At 41.2% G+C, this 24,254-nt stretch overlaps 2 protein-coding genes across 2 annotated transcripts in view; one reads left to right on the top strand and one right to left on the bottom strand.

Annotated features, from left to right (window-relative positions):
* The window catches only part of LOC108799966 (alpha-2-macroglobulin-P-like), a 77,807-nt gene extending 60,708 nt beyond the window's left edge, over window positions 1–17,099 (bottom strand). The window contains exons 1-7 of the mRNA XM_018571916.1: window positions 17,032–17,099; window positions 14,543–14,726; window positions 10,659–10,701; window positions 8,312–8,396; window positions 6,797–6,950; window positions 5,384–5,492; window positions 3,319–3,425 (exon numbers count right to left, since the gene is read on the bottom strand). Of these exons, the coding sequence (XP_018427418.1) occupies window positions 3,319–3,425; window positions 5,384–5,492; window positions 6,797–6,950; window positions 8,312–8,396; window positions 10,659–10,701; window positions 14,543–14,726; window positions 17,032–17,099 (750 nt within the window). The remainder of the gene's footprint in view (window positions 1–3,318; window positions 3,426–5,383; window positions 5,493–6,796; window positions 6,951–8,311; window positions 8,397–10,658; window positions 10,702–14,542; window positions 14,727–17,031) is intronic.
* A 5,976-nt stretch (window positions 17,100–23,075) lies between these two features.
* LOC108799965 (alpha-2-macroglobulin-like) overlaps window positions 23,076–24,254 on the top strand; it is a 78,182-nt gene continuing 77,003 nt past the window's right edge. Inside the window, exon 1 of the mRNA XM_018571915.1 lies at window positions 23,076–23,122. Within this exon, the coding sequence (XP_018427417.1) occupies window positions 23,076–23,122 (47 nt within the window). The remainder of the gene's footprint in view (window positions 23,123–24,254) is intronic.

Raw genomic sequence — 24,254 nt, 5'->3', positions numbered from 1 at the left:
TGACTGGTGAGACACCGTAAAATTTTTCAAGCCCTGATAATAATATTTTCCGAAAGCATAGATCCTGCAGAATAAAATGGTGGCAGTTGCAAATTTCTATGTACAATAGTAGCGCAACTCTTTATTAAACCCAAAAGTTTAGTAAAAAAGTAACTTAAGTCAATTTTAGTGCCAAAACACACAATATAATGCCCATTTTTTGTGTCAGATATAACAGATGAGGTTAGGATGAGTAAATAGATACCCCACATGCCCAGGTAAAAAAATTGTGTGCTTACCTGAAACGGTGACAAAATACAGTACCCCAAATTGTCCAAAGGTGAAATTTTAAAAGACCGTACAGGTCATCAGAGCTATGCGTGATTATTGGCCCTATAATTATTGCTCTCTTTCTAGTGTGCGCAGCAATACTCAACACGTGTAGTGTAGCACAATTGTAATTTTCGGGTGTAGGCGGACCAGCCGCTTGTTTGCATTATTGCGTTCGTGCATGCATGCTCGCGGGGGCGGGTGACTTTAAACAAAAATATTATTTTTACATTTATTTTATTTAATAATATACATATATTTTTTTTAACTCAATTGTTATCACATAGAGGGCTTACAAGCCCCCAATGTGATAGCATATTGGCAGTGACAGGTACTCTTTAAGGTGACACTAGAGGTGCAAAATACCCCTAATATCACCTTTCCACTCTAAATAAGCTATTGAAGCGCAGATAGCTTATTTAAAATAGCTTATTGCTCGCTTCTGCAGCCGAGCAATGACAGCTGAGGAACCGAAAAAGAGATGCAATCAGCGTCGCTCCCGGCTTTACATATCTAAACAGTCTGTTTAAAGGTGCCCCGCTGCCACCGACACGATACATACGCCAGTGGCAGCAAATGGGTTAAATGCAAGCTCAGTATACAAAAGTGTGTAATATAAACATCCTATTGAAAAAAGCTCCCATAGTGAAAAATACTAAAAACAATGGCAACGTTGTCATAACACCACAATCACTCCTATACATGCTTCAATCACCTACACACACCAGTTCCAATTCATATAGCGCTGTTGTTACATAATAACAGTATGTCATAATCTTGTAAACCAGCTGGGATATCAGTTACATAGTTACATAGTTACATAGTATTTGAGGTTGAATAAAGACATTAGTCCATCAAGTCCAACCTATTAGGATCTCATTCTAGGAGTACCCGTACCCCTGTATATTACGGTCCCTTAAGAAATCGTCCAAAAGTTTCTTGAACAATTCCACATTATTTGCTGAAATCACCGCCTGTGGCAGTGAGTTCCAGACCCTAACTGATCTTACTGTGAAGAACCCCCTTCGCACCTTGTGCTGGAATTTTTTTTCCACCAATTTTAGGTTATGGCCTCTAGTTTTTGTAACGGAGTTAATTTTAAACAGTTTATCGCTAATGTTGCTACCACCATTAAACATTTTGTACATGGAAATCATATCCCCCCTTAATCTCCTCACCTCTAATGTGAACATGTTTAAATTTAGTAGCCTCGTCTCGTAGCTCTGGTCCTCCATACCCCTAATTAGTTTGGTTGCCCTTCGCTGGACTTTTTCCAACTCAAGGACATCTTTTCTTAGTACTGGTGACCAGAACTGGACCGCGTACTCCAGATGAGGTCTTGTTACTTTGTAAAACAGATCTGTGTCAATCCTTCAGTTTCTAAACACTCAGCCAGAAATTGTTCCTGCAAGCTTAAAAATCAACTGCTGCATCCAAGTAGCTGAAACAACATTTCTTTGTAATGGAGTATAAGGATGAGAGCATGACACAAGTGAGAGCTTGTGAAGGACTCCAATCCGTATTATATAGAGCAGGCTCAAACACAGATACAAAGTGGCAACATGGCAGGCTTGGTGAGACACACTGAAGGACAATGTTCATCAATGTGCAGTGTTTATGTAGTTTCTGGTTTACACAATGTAACTAACCATCGTAATGTTTAATGGACATGTAAGTTTTGTTCTGAATTGAAATGTGGACTAATTTCTTCAAATTTTGACATTTGTGATGTCACCCAAATACCAGACGCATGTGACAGCTCTGCTCCAGGATGTAAACAAAGGGACGTAGGAAGTCTAGTGATGTCGCGACTGGCTCTGCCCCTTTCATTACATTCTGGAGCAAAGCTGTAATTTGGCATCCTGCATTTGTCGGGTGTGGACGTGGCAGTGACATGTTTTTTCTTTAGTTGAGTCGGCGAGCAACGGGCATGATTGATGGGAAATTATATTGCTGGATGATGTGAATGATGGATTTACAGCGTTTTAAAAATAAATAAATAAAGGACTTGTCAAAAACTGTCTGGTGTGTTCATTTATTAATAAAGGACTTTCAAACTGATGTGGTGTGTTTATTTACTTTCTTTCTGTTTATTTGGTAAAGGGTAACAACCACCCCTTACTTATTAACAAGGGGGGAGCGGGCACCAGTGGGGAAGCTAGACTTTTTGTCACCCAGGGAAAGGTTCAGAGTTGCCCCCCTCGAGGGAGATGATCTCCATCCACAAACCCAGTGGTGCCCCTTCTAAAGCAGTACTGAATTCAGATCAGACCCCCACAACTCTGGCCCAATCCTCATAAATATCAACCTAAAGGGTCTGGTAGGAATTTAGGGGGACCCCACTTATTTCAATTTAACAACATAATTAACTCCATCCAAACAGATTAGAATTGATCGAAAATGAAAGCAAAACATTTGGACCGAACCAAATAACAAACCTAATCAAATATGATTACAAAAAAGAAAAAGAATCAGTCTGAAACTAAACAAATTGTTTGAATATTTACATGTCTACTACTCAAGCGGATTCATCCGCTGCATGGACTGAAGTGGGCACTTTTCAATCATGCTGCCTCAATTTCTGCAGAATAACACATGATTTGGGCTGCACTCCCACACTAAACCGCATGTTCAGTCCAGCAAACGGTTTCATGGCACACGAGTCCCGGCAGGTACCAGACTTCAAGATTCAAGCTGCCTCACTGAAGATGGATTCACACCTCTTTATGCAGTTTTCCTTTGTTTTTAAATGTGCTGTGAACAATCAAGCATTTTCATGAACTGACAACTTCGATATAATACTCTTATTAAAGATTCTTCTTTTGGGGTAAAACTTTAGTGGATGCTGTAAGTAGATTAGAACTGTATTTGTATGTCTTGTACCAAAGAAAGCAATTGGTTGGACAATTCTGCATATATCTTGGTGCTAAATAAAAGGAAAAGTTAAATACTATAATATTCCAGTGTATTACTTTAAAACTGTATTCTTTTTTCACAAATTCTCCATACCTTGCCAGTGAAGGGATGTCCACTGTGGTATACAGAGTCAGTATCCACAAATTTAATGTGCTGGCTTTTGAGGAGATTGAGAGTAGCTTTACTTTTCTCTGTGTGACCTGGAAGACAGAAATTTGCTGTCATGTTTTCTTCCTGTATATAACCAATACTCCCTGAAATAAGATTGGTAAAACCCCCTGCCTTATTTCAAATTCAGGTAGGAACTGTATAAGACCCCATTCACACTGAGCGACATGGAAATCGCGCGACATTGAGCGACGAGCGACATTGAGCGACGTTGAGCGACGTGTCGCGCGACATCGCGCGACTTCTTCCTATTGGGCTGTATGCAATCAGGAGCAATATCGCTCAAAATCGCTCTAAAAAAGGGTCATGTAGGAGCGACAAGCTACCAGCGACGAGCTACAAGCGATATTGAGCGATATTGAGCGACGAGATGTGAACAGCTACATTGAAATGTATTGGTGAAGCTACATAGAGCGATGTAGCGCGGAAATATGAGCGATATCGCTGCAAAAATCGCTCCATAAATCGCTCAGTGTGAATGGGGCCTAAAGAACATCTGTCATCTTTGAGGCCCCGTTCACATATAGCGACATACCTTTTGCAGCGGATCCGCACGGCCGGGATAGCGCGACTTTCGGGGCGACGTTCCAGCGACGATCCAGCGACGGTAGCGCGACCTTCCCCGTCGGGCTCCATAGAAAAAAAGTAAAATCGCGCAAAATCCGCCGAAAAAAGGGTCCGGTAGAAGCGACTTGCGACCGCGACGAGCGACGGGCAACATGGAGTTAAGACAGCTCCATTGAATAACATTGGCCGGCGACTTCTCGCGATATCGCGCGGCAAAAATGCGCGATATCGCGGCGGAAATCGCGCGACAATTCGCTATATGTGAACGGGGCCTAACTCTGCTGCTTACATAGCCATTACTGCAGAACGATATATTTTGTGAAAAGCATAGACCCTGCAGAATAAATTATGGCAGCACTTTAGTAGGCAGCCCCCGTGTTGAAATACAAAAGTTTCATAAATTGCCAGATCCATGGTTGGAAACCCATGGATTGGCACCCTTGAATCTGGTGAGCCAATATTTATGTAGCTAGATATAATATTGTTTTGCATTTAAAATAATAGTGGAGTCTATTTTTTTACCTAGGTATGGGTAAGAGAGAGCTATTGATATATCTGTGTATCTAGTAGTTTATAGATATATTGGGTGGCATTTGATTATATATGATTATGGTAGTGGAATAGTTTCCCTCTTTTTTGTTGTTGTTTTAGAATAATAATACATTTCAGGTATGAGGATACAAGTGACCTGCTCCTCTGTGCCAGAGCCCAGGCCTGATTTCAGTGCTGGCTGTGAAGGAGCAGGGAGCAATGAGGGAGAACAGGAAAAGTGACTATAAGGGCATTGGGGGACACCTTTTGCAGAAACACTATCACTTTCTCTACACTATCACGCAGCTCATTAAGGATGCACTTTTGATTTACACATAAAGCACTACTTAAAATATAATATAACAATATTGTTATAATGTAATTTTAATGAAACCTGCAAAAAGTGTTTTCAAGGTAGCTTCTTATAGCAGACACTTCTAAGATAGATGGGAACCCAGCTAATAAATTAACAGTTGATCCTGCAGAGTGAAATGCTAGAAAAGGTGCAGGGAAGAGGAGGGTATGTAACCACATAACACCTTCCTCTTACCAATCTCTACATCTATATCTTCTAATTTTCATCTGCCCTTCTTACTTCCCTCCCCACCTCAGTGCCAGTTAGTAAAAAAAGGAAATGTGATATAGGTGGGGCCATCAGATGCTCCCTATAAACACATGTCCCGTCAGCAACTGTTATTTGTCACTGCGGAAAGACCTTTTTTTTTCTAAGTAGGGGACCAGTGCGTGGAGGCATGTGCTCCTTGGAGTCCTTGAGCCCCTGGCAGAAGCCTGCTCTTACCAAATGTAAACCTGCCACTAAGGCTGTTATTAGGGATGGAACTAGGAGACTACAGATCTTACACACGCTAATAGATGCCTTGTAAACTCTTACCTGTACCATCTTCAGTCAGTGAAGCTGAAATCTGTAGCTCTGTCATATCCCGTGTGATATTGAAATATTGAAGGTTGATCTCTTTGGATAGGCACCCTTTACTGTCAGTCTACAGGGAACGAGACACCAAAGTGTCAGTATTGTATAAAAGGTGTAGACTTGAGAAAAGAGTTGGGAAAGTATTTTGAATAACATACTGCAAAATTAGAGAAGATTAAAGCAAATTACTCCCATAGACATAATCACAATTATATAAATTATATTTATGTACAGTACATCTCTATAGCTTAGTTGTGGTATGGATTGTCTTACTATCACAGATAAAATACTGTATATGCTGCTAAATTACTTTAATTATCATTGTCCAAGCATGTCAGCAAAACTACTAGTCTTGCCAATGTAAGTAAAATCCTCATGTATGCCTATGATGCTTCTACCAGAGTATCCAGTATGTTTGTTTACACTCTTAGTAAGTGGTAGTCACGCAAAAGAAAAAGCAAAGCATGGAGTGTAAAATCCATGCCAAAGGTGGAGGGAGAGATCTCAGCTGAGGTCACAGAATAAGCTAAAGGGCCAGAGAGAGAATCCCACCCTGCTTCATTTCACCCAAAACACATATCAATTGTTGGTATGGTGGCCCTCTCTGCTATGTCGATATTAAATTTAGTGTTTGGTTCTAGACTGTAGTTAGTCTGGAGGTTGATTATTCTGAGATCTGAAGGTTTTCCTAAGTCTGGTGGACTATTGCTGAGTTGGGCCTCCAGCATACAGTGTGGGAGGGTCAATCCTTATGTTATGAATATGCATCTGACTCTGACCAATCCCTGAGCAGGCTCACTCAGGGGTATGGCTGGAGGAAGGTGATAAATGTTTGGGGAACACCTTCCAGAACTCTCTGTCTCTACCCTGGGGATTCTCCTTGGGAGGAAGTCTGTGTGCTGCAAGAAGCCTGGCCTAGGCCCCAGCATGTGGCAGGTAGTGGGAGCCCAGAGGCCTTGGTTGGTGCACTGTAAGTCCTGTGACTCTTCCACCTCAGAGTTGTGAACTGTTCCTGGCTGTCCTCTGGTGCTACTTATTCATGGTCGTTCTTATAGGACCAGTTACTACGGAACTACCGTTACTACTACTGATAGTGAAGACACTGCCCTCCATTTTTTCATCTCGGGTGTCCTACAACCCTAACGCTCTCTCCTAATTATTACCTTGCAATGAATACTAAAAAGACCCTACGACTTGAGCCTCTTCTATCCTAGAAGTGTCGCTATTGCTGGTGCTATTAAAAAAGGGCTGGTGGCTACTGAACTAGAAGGAGAAGACCCATCTATTCTCTGCGGCTCTTTAGGGGGCGCGCTACAGTATTATTTTCTTTTTTTTCTAAAATTGAGAAAAGCCATTTGAAGAAAAGTTATTTACCTTTGTGTCTCTTGTTTTAATGCATGTTATAGAGTTATCTTCTTTGTATTCACTTTCTTCAGTGCCATAAGAATATGCATAATAATCGAACGCAATTGAATTATAGCAGACTTCAACATATAGGGTGCCTTGTACGGGCTTTCCATAGGTATAACTACAAAACAACAGGTGAAGAAAAGGCTGCATTTATGTAATTTGTTGTAAAATACAAGCTGAGCTGCCTTTATCTCTGCTATTTTATAAAACAGAAAGAGCACCTTTAAAGAAACTTTGCGTAGCATGAATGCACAAGGACATGTGTTTGTGTGATTTGAATGGATGTCACACCTGTGGCAAATGCGGGAAAGTAACTCATGCAGAATTTTCAGCTGGGAGCATCCCGAGTTTTTTTCCCTGCACATTTGACAAACGTCGACGCATAGGAAAAACAGAAAGAGTGCCAATGCGTGCTCCAAGGAACGGCGACTAAATATGTTACTGAAATCTCATGAAAAGAATCTCTTTGTATCACATTGCTTCACATGTGAGCTGTTATGTAGATTTTTAATAGCAAAACTGAGCCTTCTGCAATCACGCAAGGCTGCAATTTAAACGAGTAGTGTAAGCTATTAACTATTAAAGGAGTACTATGGGGTAAGTGTTTTTCCCCATAGTTCTCTTTAGGGTCAGGAGAGGACATATACTAGCGTCCTCCCATGACCAAAAGCTCAGTATACCACGAGCTACAGCTCGTGGTATTCTAAGACTGCCGCAGCCGGGGCGGATCCCAACATTACTGTCGAGATCCACCCAGCTGCGTCAGTGACAGCTGGCTCTGCCTATCTAGAGGCAGAGCCAGCGGTACCCGCCTCCTCCCGTCCTTTCCGCCAGTCAGGGGATCGGAGGGGGATCCCTGCAGGGAGCTGTGAGTGACAGTCACGGCTCTCTTCAGGGACATGATCGAGGAGTGAGCGAGCAATGGAATGTGTTCGCTCACTTCCCGGTCTATTGAGCGGACCTGTGACAGTTTCATTGTCACAGGTCGGCTCAGATTATGAGGCTGAGTGAAAATCACTCACCTCATAGTTCTCCTTTAATCTCATCTCTTCTCCCACAGAGACTTAAATTCTATCCAGAGATTAATCTCTTTCTATTGAAGGGGCATGATGCTGTTTTGAAGTTTTCACGTATACGGTATTGGAAATGTATTCCCAACCAAGTTGGCTACATCCAGGGGTTAACGACTTAGGCATCACCTGTGAGATGGGCAGTACTCAGCAGGTATAAGCACTTGGAAGAATAAGAAACGTCATCTCTATGATTAAGCCCATGTGGGGAAATGCGTGAGAGGCGTTGGAGAGGGAGAGATACTGTGGTTGTGTATTTCTTGTATTTTGAACTTTGCATGGAAATTATAACAATAAAATTGGATTTTTATGGGCCTCGGTTTCGTGTGGCTGACTGGAGAGACATTAACGGACATCCCATGTCTATGGTGAGCTGCAGGAGACAAAAGATTGCTTTCATTAATCTCACCTGCCACAAACCTCCAGGTTAAAGGATTTTTCTGTAAAAACCACATTGGAGGGCAAGTTCATGAGAAGTTCAAACCTCTTTAGATCTGAATGGAATGAAAACAGCAATGAAAAGACACGCAATAAAATAATTTTTTTTAACAACTTTGCCTTTATCCGTACTTGTACACAGTGTATCTGTTTTTACATTTTGTCTATCAGTAACTGTTAAATATCATGTTTTAATTTGGCTGTATAATATAACTATAGGCTCAAAGGATTATTAGGATTTATGTGTGGATAGTAAGGAGATTTGGGTGTAAATTAGCTATTTTATTTTTGCTGGAGTTTGGGAACAGCTGGGTCTTAAAGTGAAAACATAACTCAAACAGATCTGTTTCAAAGAGAAAGATTCATTGAGTCTGCCTATGTGTTGTATGTGTGACAAATATGTAAAATCGAATAAACAGAATTCTCAAAAAAACAAAAAAAAAGAGAAGGATTCATTGAGACGTTCACCTAGTGAAGCGATCCAACTGCTTTTGCCTGGCATTCTACAGGCATGTACAATAGAACAAAATGTAATATAGTGCATCTTACCAGTCCTTAGATTTGGTAACTAGATCAGTTTTCTTTCTTCAGGCTCCGTTCCCTTAATTTTGATCTTGCCAGTAACACACTTCCTGTCCTAGGCTCTCATCGCTCAGACACTGTACATTATCTATGAAGAAGCAGAGTTGTTTCCCTAGGAGCAGTAGCATGTTACTGTCCTAGGGTGACAACACTCACAACACTCACTTGCACTGTGTCTATGGAAGAGCAGTATTGCACCATAGACAGAAAGTGTGTTAAGACTTAAGACAGAGCCCCCCCCCCCGCCCCCCACTCCTCATCTCTGTTACACAACTGTTCTGTAGTCCACATAAGGAAACTAGGAATGCTAATAACGTTCTTAATATTCAGTTCAGTTTACCTCTGTGAACCAGGAGGCCAACATGCAGCAAAATCCATCTCCACCATCAGGAGCTCAGGTGAACACTGGCTGGCCCTTAGACTCTGCACCCTGGGGATCCCACACCACCTGCTTAGGACCACAACACTTAGCTTTGGCCTTGGACTGTAAGCTGTCTCTTATGCTGTTGGCTCCAGCTTCCAGGTGCCCCTTGCTGTTCCAGCCAGGGTCGGATTCGCCACAAGGCCACCTAGGCCTGGCCTCGGGGCAGCAGGGAGCAGAGGGGCGGCAGCAGTGCGGAATCTCCCGACGCCCGGGACATGCAGTTCCCAGACATAGACATCCTAACCTGCAAAACCTTATTTCAGGGAGGTTCCCGTCTCATTTCAGGGAGGTGCCCTTTCTTTTTTTTTTTTTTACAGTGTGCAATGATACCTTTCTTATTGGACTAACAAAATATATAAAAGACAAGCTTTCAAGAGTGAACCTCTCTTCTTCAGGTCAGAAGCAATACTGATCAACATGACAGTTTGTCATCAACATCATGTTGATCAGTATTGCTTTTAAGGTTTACTCAGAGTAAACCTTTCAGGGAGAAAATGCCTCTCTCGCGGATGTCAGGGAGCCGCTATCTAATAGCGGGAGACTCGCTGAACATCAGGGAGACTTGAGATCCCTGAGTTCCGGACACCGGGCGGTAAATTTTTTAAGTCTAACTCCAGCCAATTTTTGTTTGTTTGTTTTGGATAGCATGGGGAAGGGTTTTACCCCCTGTAAAGTTTGTTTTGCTATGTGTGCCCTTGTTCAAAAGATTTCACCTCACTTTCTGTCTCTGTGACAATTGGATTTTGAACATTTTGGGTTGTCGTGGAAACAAGGATTGGTGATAAAGCTACAGGGGGACACCTTTTTCACATGATCACTCTTACAGGAGTAAATTTCCCTTCCTAGCGGTAGATTTACTTTCACTTCCAGCGGTTGCAGCTGTGACAGGGCACTGGCACTCCACCACTGTCCTAAGTAAATGGCCTGGTAATGAAGAATACAAGCAAAATATTCAAAAATATTCTATTCTGATAATTGAGTAGGTAATACACATAATGATAACAGTCAATATATTACTTTGTTTTAGTTGACATGAGTGATTTTTTTTTATAGTTCTCCAAATTTAATGCAGACAAAGCTGTTTTTTAATTTTTTAAGTCTAACTCCAGCCAATTTTTTTTGTTTGTTTTGGATAGCATAGGGAAGGGTTTTACCCCCTGTAAAGTTTGTTTTGCTATGTGTGCCCTTGTTCAGAAGATTTCACCTCACTTTCTGTCTCTGTGACAATTGGATTTTGAACATTTTGGGTTGTCGTGGAAACAAGGATTGGTGATAAAGCTACAGGGCGACACCTTCACATGATCACTCTTACAGGAGTAAATTTCCCTTCCTAGCGGTAGATTGACTTTCACTTCCTGTTGTCTCAAGGACAGGAAGTGAGATTAAATCTTTCTAAAGGTCCCCACACACCTTACGATAATCGTACGATAATCGCGGGAAATCCCGATTTTAAGATGTTCTCCTTGTACAGAGACATGGAACAGCCAATCTGCTTGACTCTTTTCCACTGCGGGAACCTATTTCAAAATGTGAAACAATATTTGTTGTTACTTGATGCCGAATCTAAGTCTGATGCTAATACATTGCTTTTTACCAAAGTGTGTTAATATATTCTTAACTGTACTCACACCCTATAGCTCATTCTATTGGCCTGTCATGCTGCCATCCTCAGTTCCAGCTTGTTGTGTTGACACAAAGTAGTTGTATTAAAACCTTTTGCTGAAAATCGTCACCAGAAAAAAAGGTGAGGGATAATCTTATAATGGGGATATCTCCTCCTGCTACAACTAAACGTGGGGTTTCCCTCATTATTTAGAGCTTTTCAGTCATCCTGGGCAGAAAGTATCACCTTTTAATGCAAGATAATACCTTCTAAGAAGTGTGCCGTAATCTTATAAACTATTTTGTATTTTCCTTGTAATTTTTTTTAAATATGTGTAAAAAAACAAAAGTGCAATTTTATCAATTAATATGTTTTTTTGTACCATTTTGTCTCCTCCTTAAATCCTTAAACAATAATTAGTCATGTGAAAAAGAAAGTACACCCTCTTTGAATGTCACAGTCTGCGACCGGGGCACACTGTCACGGTCTGCGACCGGGGCACACAAAATGACAAGAAGTAGCGTGCAAAAAATGGTGTCTCGGGTGAAAACACAGGAAGTAGGTGTCTGTGCGTTAACAGGGACGCACAAGAGGCACAGGTTCTAAGAAGGGCCAGGTGTTCGACAGAGCCTCTAATGGTGAGGATGATTGGCTGCTGGACACCTTCCAGGTTGCGGCCCTCTAGCATGCCCACACAGACATAAAGGTAAGCCCTCGTTCACACCTGAACGTTTTGTAGTGCGTTCTACGCTCGACAAACGCTCTACAAAATGCTCAAAAATATAAATCCCATTGTATTCAATGGTCTCGTTCCCACCTTGGCGTATTTCCGCCCGTCCCTAACGCGCTACAAAACGGCCCACGCCTGAAAAGGTACATGTACTACTTTGGGCCGTTTTGTTGCGCGTTTCCATTGGGATACAGCCAAGTAGCCTTCGGAAACGTGCCATGGTCGCGTGACTTTTTTACCGCGAATCGCGGTAAAAAAAACACGCGACAGACGCGCATATGCAATACGCCTAGGTGTGAACGAGACCTTAGTTGCAGCACCGAGGTGCTGGATGCATCAGCAGACAGGGTTGAAGCATATACACAGCCACACAAGTAGACACAGGTGCCAGGACTCACTTGAAGAAGCTGATGATCAATCCAATGCAGGACGTACAGGATCTCGCTGTGAGGAAGAGGGAATCCAGACTCACAGGAAACAAGGTAGGTGGTGGGCAACCGCAAGGATTACAGAGGCAAGAGATAAACAGGAAGTCCGACTGGGTGTAAAGACACGTTGCTCGAACAGCACAGAACAAGTGAGCTGGACTTTTAATGGAGAGGTTCAGAGTGGATTGGCAGGAAGCCAAGCAGCTCAGGCAGGAGGTAAAAACCAGCGCTGGATCATCACACAGGGAAGTGTGACATTGAATTATATGATTTTAAGTATTAGGACATAATATAAATCATTTGGTCCATAGCGGGTATTACAGTTAGGTAAATACAACCTCAGATGAACAACTTGTGACATATTACACCATGTCATTATTTATTTTACAAACATAAAGCCAAAATGGAGAAGCCATGTGTGAAAAACTAAGCACAACTTATGATTCAATAGCTTGTAAAACACATTTAACAGCAATAACTTGTAGAACTAATTTTCTGTATGATTTTATCAGTCTCTCACATCATTGTGGAGGAATTTTAGCCTATTCTTCTTTACAATATTGCTTCAGTTCATTGGGGTCTGTGGGCATTTTTTTAATACACAGCTCTCTTAAGGTTCCACCAGAGCATTTCAATGGAGTTGAGGTCTGGACTTTGACTGGGCCATTGCAACACCTTAATTATTTTCTTTTTCAGCCATTCTGATGTAGATTTGCCACTGTGTTTGGGATTATTGTCCTGTTGCATGGCCTAATTTTGGCCACGATTCAGCTGATGGCCTCACATTTGGTTCTAGAATACTTAAAATAAACTTAGAGTTTATTGTGGACTCAGTGACTGCAAGATGCCCAGGTCCTGTGGCTGCAAAACAAGCCCCAATCGTCACTCCTCCATCACTGTGCTTGGCAGTTGATATGAGGTGTTTATGCTGATATTCTGTGTTTGTTTTTTGCCAAAGGTGGTGTTGTGCATTATGACCAAACATCTCCACTTTGGTCTCGTCTTTCCAAAACACATTGCTCCAAAAGTTTTGTGGTTTTGTTCAGATGCAACTTTGCAAACCTAAGCTGTGCTGTCATGTTTTTTTTAGAGAGCAGAGTCTTTCTCCTGGTAACCCTTCAAAACAAACCGTACTTGTTCACTCTTTTTCTAATTGTACTGTCATGAACTGTAGCATTGAACATGCTAACTGAGGCCTGTAGAGTCTGAAATGTAAATCTTGTTTTTTTTTGCAATTTTTTTCAGCAATGTGCGGTGAGACCGTGGGGTGAATTCACCGAGAAGGCTCCTGGGAAGATTGGCAACTGTTTGTAATATTTTCTACTTGTGAATAATCTTCCTCACTGTAGAATGATGGACTTTATATTGTTTGTAAATGGCCTTATAACTCTTCCCAGATTGATGGTCAGCAACAATTGCTTCTCTAAGATCATTGCTGATGTCTTGCCTCCTTGGCATTGTGTTAACCCACACCTGAATGCTCCAGACCAGCAAACTGTTAAAACTTCAGCTTTTATTGAAGTGGTCACACTTGCTGATGATCAATGAATCAAGGGCATGTGATTAGCAGCACCTGGCTGCTACTTATCGTCTTAATTACTATGAAAGCAGTAAGGGTGTACTTAGTTTTTCATTCATAACTTCTCCAGTGTGGCTTTATGTTTGTAAAATAAATAATAATGACACGGTGTAATATGTCATGGTTTGATGTTCATCTGAGGCTGTATTTACCTACTTTTAAGACCTGCTAAAGGACCAGATTTTTTTAAATGTCCCGATACTTTAAAATGGAGATTTCAAAGACGGTTACTTTCTTTTTCACATGACTGTATATTAAAGTTGAACTCCAGCTATAAAGATTTATATATTCTTACATTGGTCTAGCTTGGTACAATATAAGTATACATAAGTGATCACTGGCAGGGCCCCAAGGATCTTGTAGCCTCAGCTACTACTACTACTTCAAGGCATTCTCTGATTTGATGAAGCGCAGTGATGTCATAGCAACGCCCCTTGTCCAATCAGAAAATGCCTAATATTCAGTTATAAGAATGCTAGGCATTCTCTGTAAGGCCGCTGTGCCGAGCAAGCAAGCAACCTGAAATTTTACTTGTGTTTGTCAACTTCAGTCAGCCAATCATAGGACCAGGAATGTACATTTCGGGGGGCATTCTGTATACGAACTGTGTACACAGCACCTCCAGGTCACCATATTGCATTGAGTATTTTTACAGCTTTAAAAAATTACAGCAGATGCAGTTTTAAATGGAAAGGTAATGTTTTTAACAACATTAAATTACAAATGGATTGTGTAATAATTATAATTTATTTTTTACAAATTATTTTTCATTTGTATTTTATTTTAAATTGGAGTTTTTCCCAAAGTAATACAGCTGTAGTTTAAACTGATGTTTATAAGTAACATGTCTACTCACCTGTATAGGGTAACAGTGGAAAAAGTCATGACTGGTTATATCTTGCTCAGCAATAACTTGAACTTGATCATCTTTCTGCAGTTCTAGTTTTAAGTGAACTTCCCCCTCCAGATCTTGGAAGACAACACAGGCTTTCTCCTGAAATCCCTGTGTTATTTCAGCAGGGACTGTGATCACATAGTGGCTGTAAGGATACAAGAAGATTAATAGCATTAACTGGTCAGTCTAGTCTCAGATTCTCCAACAGTGAACTCTACCCCCGATGATTCCTAATGTGGTTTAACCTACAAGTATCTACCAAAAAAATGTAAATACTTTAGTTGACTTCAAAGGTGACCCTTGATGTCTCCTTAAAGAGTACCTGTCACCAGGTAATAAAGTTACAATAAAGTTAAGTAAAAAAAACAGTTGAAACTTTATTTTAAGTCCCTCTGTCCCTTTGTACATACACATTTTAACGCAAACACACGTTGGGTGCTCCTTTGTACAAAAACAACAAATGCATCACACATGTTAGGTATCACCGCACATGCCAGAGTGAAAGCAACAAATCTAGGGCCATTATTCATGGGTAACTCTAAACTGATGACCTGTAAAATCTTTTAAAGTGTTGCCTATAGAGAATTTTGGGTATCATTGTATTTCACCATTTCACAGGTGCACACAGTATTGAAGCTTGACATGTTTGGTATCTATTTACTTGGTGTGACCTCATCTTTTACATTTAAAAAAAATTGGTAATATGTTATGTGCACTAAAATTAACTTGAGCGCATTTAGTGTGGGTCTGGTAAACAATTGGAGTAATAGCATGCAAAAAAAAAATTGCATCCATTTTATTCTACAGGGTCTCTGCTTTCAGAATATACATAATTTGGGGGTTGGGTGGTTAAGTAATCTTTAGTCCTAAAATGTACATTTTAACATGTGTGCAAAAACAGCCCTGACGGCAAAAGGGAAAAAATAATTTAACTGGGCAGATGCAAGTCACTGTGGCCATTCCCATTTACAGTCCTATGCACAAACATGGTAGAGGGAGATAAGAGTGCTAAGGATACAAATAAAAAATACATGTATTTGAAAACTGTATTTACAGAACATGGAGTTAATTTGACTGGAGGTTGTGATGTGTTTTTTTAGGGTGCGAGTCCAGTTAGTTTAGGTCTTGTAGCAAGACTTAGATATTAAAAGCCTAAATATACCCTTCGGGACCACGTTTCACATTACACCTGTATTCAGCGTGTAACATTCTACATGGCCACATCACAAATGTATTGTAATTAATGACCCCGTAAGTTCCTAGCTGATAACAGGCCTGCCAACCTACATTCTGTGTATTTCTATTAGCTGCCAAATACCATGGCCAATAGTTTTTGGTGGTGATTTGAATATAACCTGAGCTAGCAGGCGGTAACCCGGAGGTGGCTGCTTTATTGAAATGTTTCCTTAGCCTATATTGTTCTTTGTTTAATGAGAAACTAAATTTTTTGAAGGGCCTTTCATATTTTTACTTGCTTGCTGTTCCATTAAATTTCTATTAAATGCCTGCAAAAAAACTTCTGAGATAAGCTCAGTTAGCTTATCTAAGCGAACTTTATAGCGAACTTTGAGTATAGAAATGTGCTATTCCATTGTAATTAGCAAGTATGACTGCAAATATTAGTAATTATACGGTATGTTTTATCCCCTGTGTGATAGCAATAAAGTTAAGTGAAAAAAAATAGTTAAAAAATAATTAAAAAAGTAAAAAATAATAACTAATTAAAAATGTAACTAAATAAAAAAAAAACAAAAAAGGGGATAAATTAAAAATAATTTGATGCCCCCATCATCTGCATGCGAATAAACGTGCAGTGTTTTCAACCGTGACTGTGTGCAACCGCTCGTGGAAACCACGCAATCTGCCTGGCACGACTGGGGTGCTTTAGAAAATAATGGCACAAACCGAGCGGATGGCTGGGCGGTCACGGAATCGCACACCACCGCCGATCGCGTTGGCAGTGCCATTATTTTCTAATGGCACTCCATTCTCGCCAATCAGATTGCACGGTTTCCCGCCGCAATACCGCCTGGGCGGTCCCACACGATCGCGGTTGAAAACATGAATAGGTTAAATGTTTTATTGTACTAAAACAGTCTTAAATTAAAGTTCTTCGTAATCATAAAGAAATTGGCCTAAAATCATTAGTCTTGTTTCTTTAAAGATTTCACCTGTCCCTTTAAGAAAACGTATTGGTAATTGGTATCGGCAAGTACATGAGGGGAAGTATTTGTACTTGTACTTGGACTTGGACTTGAAAAAGTGGTATCGGGAAATCCTTAGTATGAACATATACATGTACAAATTATTCTCAGAAACAAGGTTTTGTAAAAGAAAACAGATTGTTAAGATTATTTACATTATGTAGATCACCTTCATGCACAAAACTGTAAGAGACAACATTATTCCATTAATTTTGAAAAGGTAAATTGCCATAGTAATTGTCTTACGGATCTGTGGCTGAAACAAGTGCTGAGCTGCAGATGACCAGGCAGACAGACACCAGTAGAAGCTGCATGTTGGGACACCCGACACCTCCAATGAGACTGAGATATCTGCTATCTCTATAATAATAAGAGACAGAAAATGCTCAATACCACCCACTGATATTCTCGTTATCTATGATCAAGCAAAGATATTGAACTCTGCGTTGGCGAATCTGGACTGCTCGTCCCAATTTCAGCCCTGACATTTGACCCCTTATCTGAGGACACTTTCAAAACAGGTGGTTTATCAATGGCAATAAGCCAATATACACATATGTAACATCTATAGACATGTACAAAATATGCTTGCAGAGGTACACCTAAATAGGGGGCAGACGTACACACTCCTCTATACTTTAAAATTATTTTCAGTTATAGTAGCTAGGGAATTAAGCATTTACTATTAATGGCCAGAAATGAAACAAAGACAGGAAATATTTTGTTTATCTAAACACTGTATGCATACATTGCAGTAACAAAATAAAATAAAAAAATGTAAGGGTTTATCAGCAGGGCATGTGTGCCACTGCAAAAATAGTGATAATATCGGCATGGTTTGATAGTGACAGCCCTTCAGGGGACTACCTTAAGGTAACTACTCTCTAAGCCTATTTTAACCCACTTAAAATAGACAGGGCTCATTGTGCACTGGGACCAAGGTCCGTGGAAAAGACCCAGAGACAATATTTGCCTCATCCATTATTACACAGACAAAGAAACTATTCTGAAGGAAGTGAGACTGCCAGACAACGTCTACCTGATTTGTCACAAAAGACCCTACAACTATACAGATCCCTGATACCCCTCCTGGGTCTTTTAAGAGAACATTATGTGAAATATCTTTGGGGTTACCTCTTTCAATTGATCATCTCAAAGGAAGGAAAGTCTGCTATATTCAGGTCCTTGGGAGACTTGCCGAACCTGCTAGGAACTTTTCAGCTTTCCCAGGTGCAGTATCAGTCTGTGGATCTCCGAATTGTAGCTTGGGGGTTCCATCTCGTGCTATGTCTCTGACCCTTTACACAAGAGATCCCTTGTTATGCACTGTCCTGGTTGCAGTTATAAGGGTTGACAACCCTGGTTACATATTGGTTTATATTGTGATCAAGCTAAAAGAGATACACAGAAACCACAGACATGCTACAGGAGATGGTTAGAAACTACAGATATATTATAGGAGTTATTGGAGGCTGGGGGCATGCTGCAGTCATAGACTGGAGACACATTACATAAGATTTCTAGAGATCAGTGCTATCACAGCCACTTTACAAATCCATGCTGCTGCATTTGACATTTCTCACAACAAGATCTATTAAGAAAGATCAGAGGAAAAAAATATAAAGAGAGAAAACAGGTGGATAGCACAGAAAAAAAAGTAAGATAACATAAATAAATCAACCAAACTATTGAACTGCTGGACTACTGTCACCTAGGGCCCCGAAGGTCACACAATAAATATAAAAGGGCCACACCTTGAGCACCCAGATCTTGGGTGTTTCTAGTTTGCGCAAGAAAATATGTAATTTCTAATGCTAATCCCTAAATCTCAACTCTGGCTAAAGTTGTCTACCCTGATGCCTCATTCTCGGTCACAGTCAGCACCAAAATACTCAATGTCAGCTGGTATCAGAACTCAGAGAAAGTGGTGTCATGTGACAATGCACAGTCCTAGTGATTGGCCATTAGCCCTGAGCACTCGATGGGAGGAGGTCACATGTTCCCCCATACCCGGAAGCACCAAGTATTTTATAGGTTGAACTCGATGGACATGTGTCTTTTTTCAACCTGACTAACTATATAACTATGGAGGTCACAGAAAAAGGAGCAATGGGGGAGTGCTGGAGAGGTGACCATGAAGCAGTCAAGGAGAACTTTACATTGATGGACAAAATGATGGAGTCTCGAAGTTCCAAATATCACCTACTTCACTAACCCATGTAAGAAGCAGAAATCCATCATGTTAAAGAGGATCTTTCACCTCTGAAAAGCCAGCTACACCTGTATCACCGGCCTTGTATATGGGTTTATCTGTCTGTCTGGATGACACACACGGCAGATCCTATTGTATCTACGAGTAGCCTCTTGCTCTCATCGATTTTCTCATTGTGCAGAGACATGGAAAAACCAGTCTGTCATTGTCTCCGTTGTCGCAGGAACCTGTTTAATAACGCAAAACAAATTAATTTTTTTTTTTTATTTTTTGCTACATGAGACTTCCATTCCATGTGAGCAGTGTAAAAATTGCATTGATCAAACAGCTAACGCATTTTGAGGGCAGACACAACCCCTTTTCTCAGTGTTTGGAAACAATGAGAGTAAAGGAATAGACTCAGAATATTGGATAATTGATCCTATTGTAGCTAGGGATAGTTCTCCAAAAATTTTAGATTGTAGGCAGTGATTGAAGTCTCCATAATTTCCAAGCCTTGAGGTAGGGGGTTGTGTCTGCCCTTAAAATGCAGCGGTTGTTTGATTAACCAGTTGACATCCGCGGTGTTAAACCCCCTTCCCATCCAGGCCATTTTTCAGTATTCAGCGCTGCGGTACTTTGACTGACATTTATTCCGTCATGCAGCGCTGTACTGAAATGAACGTGAAATGAATGTACTCTCTCCGAAATTCACGCCATACAACCGATCGGCGGCTATAGAGCCGCTGATCGGTTGTATGTGAAACAGCTGTAGTAACAAGCGGGTCTTTCCTGCCCGTGCGCGCGCGTTAGGGGGCGCGCGCGAGCAGGAAAAAAATGCCGTCTGGTGATGGCAACCCGCAGATAGGAGTCAGCCGTCCGTCCGTTTTTTCTTAACCGGCGGACGGCAAGAGGTTAACACAATTATGTATAGGGTAACAGTGGGCAAAGTCACGCCTGTTGAATCAGGCAGTGAATCTCGACATCAAGATTCTGGAAGTTGACGCAGGCTGTCACCTGGGTCCCCTGTGCCATTCTGGAAGGAACTGTGAATACATAGTGGCTCTATGGACACAGAAAATTCAATACTGTTATTACAGCAATAGCCCACTCTATGCTGTACTGAGTTTTGGGTCACAGGAGGACATTAGCAAACACCGGAGTTTACATTGTATGGCCACAGGCGGTTAAACAGCTTGAAGAAAAAAAAGCAAGGAATAAAAGAAAGTTGCTAAGCAGCACTTATGGGTGTGTATGATACGTATCCCCACACAGGGTAATGTGGTTGCCCCCACCACTACTGAGCATTTAGTTTTTGTTTTTTTTTATCATGCATTATACAGCATGGGAATGGAACCTTCAAGTGTGCTAAAAATGCAGAACAAAACACATTGTTGTGTTTTTATGATTATTATAGTTATTTATATAGTGCCATCAATTTACATATGCCTACACATACTATTCATTCACATCAGTCCCCGCCCTCAAGGAGCTTACAATATAAGGTCCCTCTATCCCATCCATACATATACACACTGGGGGCAATTTAGACAAGAGACAATTTGTCTACTAGCTTCTCTTTGGCATGTAGGAGGAAACCCACACAAGTACAGGGAGAACATGCAAACTTAATGCAGAAAGTGTCCTGACCGGAATTTCGGACCAGAGACCCCAGTGCTGCTTTATGTTTAAAGGAGAACTATGAGATGAGTGATTTCCACTCACCTCATAGTTCTAGCCGACCTGTGACAATGAGACTGTCACAGGTCAGCTCAGAAGATCGGGAGGTGAGCGAACACATACCAGGTTCGCTCACCTCTCGATCCTGTCACGGGGGAGGGCTGGATTCCCCTCTCCCGCTCCGATCTGCCAGAGCTGACTGGCGGAACGGACGGGGGAGGGGGCGGGTACAGCTGGCTCTGCCTCTAGATAGGCAGAGCCAGCTGTCACTCACGCAGCTGGGCGGATCCCGTCATCTACGTTGGGATCCGCTCCGGCTGCGGCGTCTCAGTATACCGCGAGCTGTAGCTTGCGGTATACTGAGCTAAGGGTAACGGGAGGACGCTAGTTTGTGTCCTCCCGTTACCCTAAGGAGAACTATGGGGAAAAAGACTGACCCCATAGTTCTCCTTTAATTTCCATGAGCGCAAAAATGTGAGCTACTGTACCCAAAAATCAGGCAGATTAATTTTTTTCTTCACTACAATGCATTGTTGTAAACTGGCTCTAAGATAATAAAACTGGTGGGATTATTCAGTAAAGCAGTAATGATATGAAAATGCCATAACCTGGAGTAGCCAATTAGATTTCAAAACAAACTGCAGCCTGATGAGTTAGCAAATTATTTCTGAATGAGTTGCTATACTTCTCACATCCTCAAAGATAAAAAGAAATCAGCACATGAAGGATACACGGTACAAAGAAAACAAAAACATAAGAGGAGCTGTTGCCCATAGCAATCCATTGTTTTTTTTTTCCATTTTCAGGAAAATGATATGATGGTTGCTCTGTATTAACATTCATGGCCATTCATATATATATGTTATTAGTGCATATAAAGATAATAATAGATGGTTCTAATCCTTCCCTACTCTGTCTGGGCTTTAATCCGCTACAAGGATCTAAAATGGCACTTCTATTGAATGCTTGCTGGCACGGATAATATATGTGGCAAATCTACTTACAATATGTAACCAATTAACAAATATATGATTTGCTTTTCGTATTTTTGCTATGGGTTGATGATCTTCCTTCATTATGAAATGTTTGCACTCCCACGGAACATTACCCACGTGTATGACCTGCCAATATGCCCATCAGTCAAGTGTATTCCAATTTAGGCTTTTTTCCAATTTGTATTATAGTGGACCTGTCAGGTCTTGTTCTGCCTTGTTCTGGCATGAGTAATGACTGAAGTAATAAGTAGTTGTTGTTGTTTTTCTAACCCTTTACTATTTAAAATAGTAGGAAAGTCAAAATACAAGAACCCACTATTCTACATCTTACCTCCGTACTGCTCTTATATTCCCCGCATACATTTTATTTTCCTGTACATACATTTTCTGCATATATTATTTCCTGTGTGGGATAGAGCTCTAGCTCTATTTCCCTGATGAAGGCACCGCTTTGGTTCCGAAACGTTGTATGGAAATGCTGCACCATTTAGTCAATAAATAGATTGACTGGAACCTATATTGGAGTGCGAGTGACTTACCATCTTTTCAGAGCTCTAGCTCTATCCCCTTTCACTGCTGCTCTTCCGGTCAACAGCACGTTCTCGTCACCTTCATTACTGCTTTGCACGTTCTTGTCACCTTCATACCCATACTCGACTCCAGGACTTCTCTAGAGTCTCTCCCATCCTCTGGAACTCTTTACCCCAACCTGTCCGTCTATCTCCCACCTTGACTGCCTTTAGGCGATCCCTAAAGACTCATATCTTCAGGGAAGCCTATCCCACCTCAGCCTAACCACTCAACCATCACGTTCTGAAACAATTCATCCCCACACAGCTACCTCCTCATGTATCACTTGCCCCTCCCTTTTAGATTGTAAGCCCTCAGGGGCAGGGCCCTCCTTACCATCTTGTCTTGAATTGTATTGTGATTGTAAAGTCTTCTCCATCAGTCCCCTTCTCCATCTTCTTCTGTACTGTATAGAAACCTTTAGTGAGATCTGATTCTGACATGCTGTCAGGATCAGTCTCTAAGGTTCCTATTAGCTGTCCCTAATTTTGGAGCAGCCTAATAACAACAAATGTAAAAAGTTAATTTATCAAGCAGACAAAGTGTAAAAAAAAAAGTGTAAAAAAAATTAGGAAAGTAAAAATTATTGCAACCTCTCTTGCAACTTCGGTGAATAGCGGAACAAGGAAGTCAGGGCTCAGAGGGGCTCGAGTGCGAGAGACTGCAGAACGATGTGCTGACTCTGGTTAACTTTTTCCATGTTCGAAAGTTCGAGTTAGAACCGAACACGGGGGTGTTCGGCTCATCACTAGTGATGATCTTCAGGCAGAAGATGATGCAAGGAATGCACACCCAGGACACAGTTCAAGGTAGAGGTGAGGTCAGGTGCTAGCCTGGTCACAATTGTGTGGGCGATGAGGTACCAAGCAGAAGATGTGATTGTGGTCAAGGAACTAGCCAGGTCCAAGCCCTGAGGACAACACAGTACAGAAGCAGCAGATGAAGAGCAACATCGGGAACAAGCCAAGGTCAGGTAACTGGAGATCAGAAGAGTAGTCAGATCAAGCCAGGTTGGTAACAGGAAACAAGCAGAAACACAGGATCACGATGACAGGAGACTGATGATCACTCAGCACCGAGGCATCAGAAGGTCACAGCCTAAATAGACTGCCTGGCACCAGAAATTGTGGAGCGCCTGCGTAGAGGCGTGCGGCCAGGTCTGATGAACCACACCAGATGTCTGCAGATGCCTGCACAGAGCTCACAGCAATGGGTTCCTGACAGATGGCTTCATCAGCCCTTAGTAAAAATGGCCACTGTGAGAAGAATGGGAGGAAAATAAAATGAAGGTATGCAAAGAATACAAAGCCGGAAATTATTTAGCAGTTTGTGTTTGTAGATTGTCATTACTAAACATTTCTAAAGGTGTCTTTGTTGTCATTTCAAAGATATGGGTAAAAGTGAAGTTAAAGCACATTTTGTGCAATGGCCCGTTAGCAATATTTGTGCAACCCATGTGATAGCCGGTTATTGCTTAACAAATGTTTGTTGTGCTGTGTTTGATATCCACCCTCTCAGTACTTTTGCAAGACAATCCTGGAAAGGGGGTGTGTGGAAACTTTACAGCAGATTGAAAAAGACGCACACAGAGCACAGAGCCACACGCTGCCCTGAACGGCTGCATGATGGTGTCCTGGGTGCTCTGTGTGGGTCTGCTCCTTCTGCACTGCCCTCGGTCTTTAGAAGCTAATCTGTGAGTCTGTTTATGTTTCATTTAGCCATTTAGGTCTGTATACCGTCAAGAATAAATTCAGCATGTACCCCCATGGTGAATAGCAACCAGATGGTGGGGGCGGAAGGGTTAGTTTAAATTTTTCTTTATTTTTTAATTTTTTAAACTTTTTATATCACTTTTTTTATTTTTTTCATGTTTATTTTTTTACATTTTAGATTTTAGCTTATCTTATCGTTTACTTTTTTTATTTGTAAAAATTTTTGTGCCTTATTTTTATCTTTTTTATAATGTTTTTATCGTATTATTTTTTACTTTATTCTTTTATCTTTTTTTCTTATTTTTTACTGTTCAAATCACC

Source organism: Nanorana parkeri, unplaced genomic scaffold (genome assembly GCF_000935625.1).
Source record: "Nanorana parkeri isolate BGI_ZX_2015 unplaced genomic scaffold, ASM93562v1 scaffold1863, whole genome shotgun sequence".
Taxonomy (NCBI): Eukaryota; Metazoa; Chordata; class Amphibia; order Anura; family Dicroglossidae; genus Nanorana; species Nanorana parkeri.
This window is presented reverse-complemented; position numbering and strand designations above follow the sequence as displayed.